General features: G+C 38.0%; 1 protein-coding gene across 1 annotated transcript in view; it reads right to left on the bottom strand.

Annotated features, from left to right (window-relative positions):
• The window catches only part of ULK4 (unc-51 like kinase 4), a gene marked incomplete at its 3' end in the record, with an annotated part of 718552 nt that overhangs the window by 257324 nt on the left and 453245 nt on the right, over positions 1–7983 (bottom strand). The window contains exons 27-28 of the mRNA XM_007949711.1: positions 1560–1611; positions 1318–1462 (exon numbers count right to left, since the gene is read on the bottom strand). Of these exons, the coding sequence (XP_007947902.1) occupies positions 1318–1462; positions 1560–1611 (197 nt within the window). The remainder of the gene's footprint in view (positions 1–1317; positions 1463–1559; positions 1612–7983) is intronic.

The raw sequence follows: 7983 nt of genomic DNA, 5'->3' as shown, positions 1-7983 counted from the left end.
CCAAGATTATCTTCTGTGTCTGTGTTAATTGGTTTCCCTTTTCTTTGTTGAAGAGGGTCTGTGCAATCCTTCTGCCTAGTCCGCCATCTTGCCTCGCCTCCCAGCTGACACACTCTTAAATTATATCTTCCTAAACCAACTAGGATAGAAAACTAACTAAAAGGTTGAAATATGTGTCAATCCGTTTCTATAAAGATTACAGGCTTGGAAACCCTATGGGGCAGTTCCACTCTGTCCTATAGGGTCATTATGAGTTGCAATCAACTTGACAGCAATAGGCTTGTTTTGGTATAAACCACCTGGGAGTGACTGAATGGTTCATCATCAGCAAGTTTTTTTGTTTGTTTGTTTGGTTCTTTTTTTTGGTTAAAAAACAAGAAAATTCAAATCTGTTAACACTGGCCAAAATCAGAATGTAATTGTATTTGGCTTCTATAGTGTGATAATTGATTTTTCTGTTTGTTTGTTTTTTAATGAGAACTAGAGATTTGAGGAGTTGAACAGATAGAGGGGAATATTTGATGAGGATGACATTCTTAAAAGACTGTTAGGCTGACAGGTCCAGGCCCCGAAGGAGGCCAATAATTCCACATGCTTTCTAATGTGTGACACCCAATCCGGTATTTGTTGAATTTTGTAAAAAATCTTCCAGACTGCACTGTGTGGTACACACTTTTTAGAAATTTATTTAAATTACCTTTATTTGATAAAATTCAGTGTTCCTTGAACTATAAGTAATAGACTTTAGAGTTTCACACATCTGCACTCGAGCTCACAGCAGGCATCCCAGTGAATGTTTGCCGTGGAAGCAAATACTCATTATCTGTTCCCTTCCTTCCTACCCACCACACACACACACTCACACACACTCACATACACAAATTCCTACTTGTAACTAAACTTAATTTCCTTGGAAGAATTTGGGCCAAAAAAGATTTCTTCCATTTCTACTATTTGTGAGCCAAGTATAAGTACTAACTTACTATTCCAGTTGTCTTATAATATTGAGCTTGAATCACAAACTTCAGCCACTGAGCCATAAGCACCTTTAAATCCATATGATTTCAAAGTCAAGTACCTCATTCAGAGCAGATACAGCTCTAAACGCCTATTTCTGAAGGTGGTCTGAGATTCTTCTGGGTCCAGTGTAACAGTTACTGCATCTGTTTCTTGATCATTTTGTACAGTGAGTCCACAAGTATTTTGGACTTAAATATAAGGATACTGAGTCCTGTCAGCCCATCACTGGACCTAGTTTGAAAGAAGAATCCTGGATATCAACACTTCTCCAGATCAGGAGAGCATCACAGTACTTACTGGGGAAGTAAGTCATCTCTAATGAGAGCCAGAAGATTGTTGTCAGAATCGAGGCTTGCCTCCTCCTTGTCATGCCCAACCTCCTGGTTCACGAGTAGAGATGTGGTTTCTGAAAGCAACCGCAAGCTGAAGAGCCTCCACTCCACTTGAAAGAAACAAATGCCAAGAATGTGACTACATGGAGATGGAATGAAAGCAGAATGTGTATCTAATAGAATTCCCGTTGATGTGGTCCCACTTACCATTGTGGCTTTGAACAAAGGATATCAAGGGTGGCAGGATATAATCAACAACCTAAAACAAAAGATGCACAAGAGTTGGTTCAAATCTTAAAAATAAATAAAAGTGCTATTAATCACTCCCTATGATTTTACACTGACAGAATCATTATCAAAGAAATGGAAAAAAAATCAACTAAATTTATCCTAGATTTACACTCTCCATAACAACATTTAATAAACCACAGAGCTTATCAAACTCTCAAAAAGTCCTTAAGTCAAAAATGACATTATGATCACCAAAAGAGTAATTCTCAAACTTTTATCAGAGTTTGTGGAAAGAACTTTGGTATCTGACACAAAATCTGCTTGGCATATGTTGGCATTAAACCATCAAATTAATATGTATAAACTGATGATAACACTCAAGTAATAAGCTAAAGAACAATCAAAGTGTTGGAGAAGAAAAAGAAACACATAATCCTCACATTATATCAAGTACATCAAAGAGCTATGACAAGTTAATCTTGGTTATTTTAAGAAACAGACTTAAAAGATGTAAATGCATTACACAAAACCACCCTATGGATTTATCAGTTAAAACAGAGCACAATCAAATACGGTGTGAAACTTATCCCAAAATAACAAGTTGGTTTATTTTCCCAAAATGCTGTTTAAGAAAGAAAAGGACCAATCATTGCGGAATTCAAAGTTTGAAATCTACTACCTCATTTAATGGATTCTTTTGGAGAAAATAAAATGCCTGTTGTTTGTACACAATTTATTTCTGAGCCTCATGCTTGTTCTCTTTACACTGGTGAAAGGGCAGGAGAAGCTATCATAGCCAAATGCCATTTTGCTATTCAAAACAATAAAGGATGTCCTGCCCAGGTAAGTATCTGGGTGACATTCCCTAAGTATTAACTTGTTGTACCTCCATTTCCTAGAATAAGTTTACATGTAATACAGTGAAACCTGTGAAAGCAAGAACTTGAAGGGACTGCCTTGTTTTTCTGGGTCTTACAAGTTTTCTGCCTTTGACAGGATTTAGTCTTACAACATTTTTAATCACTTGTTTTAGTGGAAAATATGTGACCTTTCTTTTCCTGGCAGGTTCCCACTTCACACAGATTCCAGCTTTAATAGGTTTTACTGTATTATATCTAGATTATTTGTACAAATACTTGAACAAGGACCCTAAGAACCAGAAATGAGTCCTCCGCCCTTCTTCTACTGTAAGGTGGCCTGACACTTGAAGCACAGATATCATAGTCCACCCAGGGTGTTTTGAGAAAAATTCTCATTTTCCAGTTTTGGCAAAATCAAAAAATATGCAATGAAAAAATAAAAAATCTCACTGCGAACACTCATCAACATGATTAACACCTATCTTGTACCTTTAAGAGTTTATATTATGAGAGGAGAAAGACTGATGATTAATGATTCAACTTTCCAATTCAAGAAGACTGAAAAACAATTGAGCGTGGTCAAAAAACAAGACTGTAAGATAAAAGATGATGACAAAAAAATCAGTAGTATACCTATGTATTTACAACAACCAATTAAATACATTAATTGAAAAGAGATAATCATTTACAAGAGCAACAAACTTCTAAAATGCCTGCAATTACTTCATGCTCTTTACAGAAAAGAATATATAAATTACTTAAAGGTACTACAGTCACTGATGGGAAGACTCACAGCAGTGGATTCTCTGCAAATTAATCTATGGCTCCAGAGCAACACAAATAAGACACACCTAAGTAAATATATATGCACACATAAGCATAAAATAAGGGATTTAGACTAGATGACAGTATATAAATTGGGATAACTAAGTAAGGGCATTTTATTACCATCACTGTCAGAACTTAATAGCTACTAAGGGAAATGTGGGAAATGAGTCCATTTATAAATATAAAATACCAAAACCAAAAACCCCAAACCCATTGCTTTCCAGTCAATTACCATTCATAATGGTCCTACAGGGCAGAGTAGAACTGTCCCATAGGGTTTACAAGACTTTATAGAAGCAGAGTGCCACATTTTTCTCCCGTGGTACAGCAGGTGGTGTCAAACCACCCTTCTGGTTAGTGGCCAACCACTTAAGCACTGCACCACCAGGGTCCCTAAATATAAAATAACAGTATATAAATTGGGATCCAAATATGAGCCAGGGTTTCTTGGGAGAAAAGGAAAGTATGTTTCGTTATTGTTATTGCTCCTGTGTTTAATTACCAGAAATAAATACGTACTAAGAGTCAAGATTTCAAGGCCCAAACATCCATATATGATGTCTTGGGGCTTTCTATATACCATTTAAAGATAACAAGTTGAATATTAATTAAAACATCATCTAGATATGTAATCTATAAGATACCAGTCAGAGAGGAAGGAGAAACTTCATTGAGAGAGAAGACTGACTCAAGATGACAAAAACAGGAAAAGTTTTAGCCTTGGACACCAGCCCTCAATATCTAGAAATCAGTCTCTCTCTCTCTCTCCTCTCTTACCTTTCTCTCCTCTCTCTCTCTCAGCCCTGGTAGTAGAGTGGTTAAAATGGTTGGCTGCTAATCAAAAAGTTGGTAGTTTGAAGCCACTAGCCAACCCATAGGAGAACAATGTTGCAGTCAGCTTCTGTAAATATTTCAACCTAAGAAATCCCAAGAGACAGTTCTACCCTGGTGGAACCAACTTGATGCCAATAAGGTTTGGATTTTGCTTTGATCTCTCAAAGGAGAAGGACTACTATGTAAAAAAAGAGTATACTTCCAGTGGTGATGGGGGGGGGGAACTCTTGGAAACAGTAAATGAGAACACTTGGGCCCAGGGCAGAACAATTTTATTTAAAAAATAGGTTGACAAATATATGTCACTATGAATGGTTGCCTATAGAAAAGTGCCTGTATGACACAACCATGATTGCTTAAAGTAAAGATGCCTTGAAGCACTTACTGATGAAGATCAAAGATTACAAATCAGTATAGATTACATCTCAACATTAAAAAAAAAAATACAAATCCTCATAACTGGAGCAGTAAGAAACATCATGATAAATGGAAAAAAGATTGAAGTTGTCAAGGATTTAATTTTATTTGGATCCAGAATCAACATCTATGGAAGCAAGAAATCAGATGACCAACTACTCAGGAAAAAGAAAAAAAAAAAAAAGAGAGAAAGAAAGAAATCAGATGACCTATTGCACTGAGCAAATCTGCTGCAAAAACATCTATAAAGTGTTAAAAAGCAAAGACGTCACTTTGGAGACAAAGGTGTGCCTGACCCAAGCCATGGTATTCTCAATCACCTCCTATACACATGAGAACTGGCCACTGAATAAAGAAGACTGCAGAAGAGTTGACACATTTGAATTATGGTGCTGCAGAAGAAAACTGAAAACACCATGGACTGTCAGAAGAACCAACAGACCTGTCCTGAAGAAGTGCAGCCAGAATGCTCCTTAGAAGCGAAAATGGCCAGACTTTGGCTCACTTACTTTGATCATGTTGTCAGAAGGGTCCAGTCCCTGGAGCAGGATGTCATGCTTAGGAAATAGAGAGTCAAGGAAAAAGTGGAAGATCTTCAACGCGATGGACTGACACAGTATCTACAACATCAGGCAGCAGCATAGCAAGGACTGTGAGGATGGCCCAGGACCTGGGGAGTATCTCATTCTGCTGTACGTAGGGTCACTGAGACAGACCTCACTTGATGGCATCTAACAGCAACGTGTATATTTTTATTATTTTATGTATTTAAAAATACCATTCTGAGAATGAGCCTGCAGACTTTACCAGACTGCCAAGGGTTTAAAGACACAAAAAAAGATTAAGTTTCCTTAATTCCGGTATCAGTTCAGCAGAACTCTCAAAGAAATGACTAAATATAGTAGTCCAATGATTCTCCCTCGCAAAAAAAAAAAAAACACTCTGCTGGGCTGTCTGGATTCTTGTACACTGCCTATGCAAGGGTAGGGGTATCTGTACAGTATTTCTAGTCAATCCATATGTTGAAGGGGAAGAAAAAAAGAAAAAGACTAATTTCACCAAATAAAAACTCTAACAAACCAGATACAGATCTCCATAGATAGTGGTGACCCTCAAATTGCAAATTCCTGATTAAAGGCTTTGAAATGCTAACCACCCACCCTTGGAGGGTGTAATCCTGATTAGAGTACTTCATGTATAAACTAATCTCTCCTAGGGCAGAGATTAAAACCAAAACATGTTTATAATTCCACACCTCTATATTATGTATTCTAAGGTAAATTACTCAAAATGCCTCAAAATAATGCTGGGAGAAACAATAAAAAGATTTATGGAATCATTTCATTACTTTGTGCACATCATTCTGTGATAACACCAACCTCCACCAAACAGCCCACCCAAGATTTAACTCCTACTTACTCTCAAAATTTAGCTCAAAAAAATGCCTCTTCTTAAAATCATCTCCAGACTCAGTCAGACAGAGTAGGGGGCCTTCCTCCAGGTTCTCAGCTAACCCTCGACACCTTCAATACAGGACTTCTCAGACTATGGTCTAATCTGCTTTTCACATTGATCTCCTAGCCCACCCCATACTTGACCCCATTCAGAGCAGGCCCTGATCCTGGCTCATTGTATTCCTGGTGCTTAAAGAGATGGTTTACAAAAAGCCTTTACTGGAATATTTGAGTAACAAATATTGTTGTTGTTGTTGTTGTTGTTCTTAGGTGCCAACAAGTCCTCTCAAACTCATAGCAACCCTATGCACAGCAGAACAAAAACACCACCCTGTCCCACACCAGCTCTGAGATCCTGCTATACTTGACCCCATCGCTGCAGCCACTATGCGAATCCATCTTGTTGAGGGCCTTCCCCTCCTTCGTTGACCCTCCACCTGACCAAGCATGACATCCTTCTCCAGGAAATGGTCTGTTCTGAAAACATGACCAAAGTAGGTGAGATGAAGTCTAGCCATTCTCGCTTCCAAGGAGCATTCAGGCTGCACTTCCTCCAGGACAGATTTGTTAGTTCTTTTAGCAGTCCAAGGTACTTTCAGCATTCTTTATCAGCACCACAACTCAAAAGCATCAATTCTTCTTCGGTCTTCTTTATTTATTGCAAATACATTTTTTCAACAACACAAACAGAGGCTATACACGAGAACGTCATGAGATGGCATACACAGGAATCTGTGTACTGACTACATCTGTGGTAAGAGGTGATGGAAAAGTTCAATATCTTCAGCCAAAACAAGGCCAGGAGCTGATTGTGGAACAGACCATCAACTGCTCACATGGAAGTTCAACTTGAAGTTAAGACAATTAAAAAAAGTCCACAAGAGCCAAAATATGATCTTGAGTGGATACCTCCTGAATTTAGAGACCATCTAAAGAATAGATTTGATGCATTGAACACGAATGACCGGAAACCAGATGAACTGTGGGATGACATCAAGAGCATCATCCATGAAGAAAGCAAGAGGTCATGAAAAAGACAAGAAAAGAATAAAAGACCAAAATGGATGTCAGAAGAAACTCTGAACTTGCCCTTGAGTCAAGAGTTGCTAAAGCAAATGAAAGAAATGACAGGATAAAAGAGCTGAACAGAAGATTTTAAAGAGCAGCTCAAACAGACAAAGCTAATTACTATAATGAAATGTGCAAAGACCTGGAATTAGAAAACGAAAAAGGAAGAACACACTCAGCATTTCTCAAACTGAAAGAACTGAGGAAAAAATTTAAGTCTCAAGTTACAATACTGAAAAATGCTAAGGGCAAAATATTGAATGATGCAGGAAGCATCAAGAGAAGATGGAAGGAATGCACAGAGTCACTGTACCAAAAAGAACTGATCGATCTTCATCCATTTCAGGAGGTGGCATATGATCAAGAACCAGTAGTAATGAAGGAAGAAGTCAAAGCTGCACTGGAGGAATTGGCAAAGAACAAGGCTCCAGGAATTCATGGAATACCCATTAAGATGTTTCAACAAATGGATGCCCCACAGGAGGCACTCACTTGGTTATGCAAAGAGATCTGGAAGGCAGCTACCTGGACAACTGACTCGAAGAGATCCATATATGTACCCATTCCAAAGAAAGGTGATCCCACAGAATGTGGAAATTATCGAACAATATCATTAATATCACATATAAGTAAAATCTTACCGAAAATAATTCAAAAATGGTTGCAGCAGTATATGAACAGAGAACTGCAAGCTAGAGGTGCAAGCTAGATTCTGAAGAGGATGTGGAAAGAGGGATATCATTGCTGATGTCAGATGGATCTTGGCTCAAAGCAAAGAATACCAGAAAGATGTTTACTTGTGCTTTATTGACTATGCAAAAACATTTGATTGTGTGGATCATAACAAATTGTGGATACCCTTGAGAAGAATGGGAATTCCAGAGTACTTAATTGTACTCATGAGGAACCTGTACACAGACCAGCAGTCTGTCATTCAAA

Source organism: Orycteropus afer, unplaced genomic scaffold, assembly GCF_000298275.1.
Source record: "Orycteropus afer afer isolate SDZICR_OR568_19922 unplaced genomic scaffold, OryAfe1.0 scaffold00250, whole genome shotgun sequence".
Lineage (NCBI taxonomy): Eukaryota > Metazoa > Chordata > Mammalia > Tubulidentata > Orycteropodidae > Orycteropus > Orycteropus afer.
Note: the sequence above shows the minus strand (reverse complement) of the source record. Positions and strands in the feature narration are given on the sequence as shown.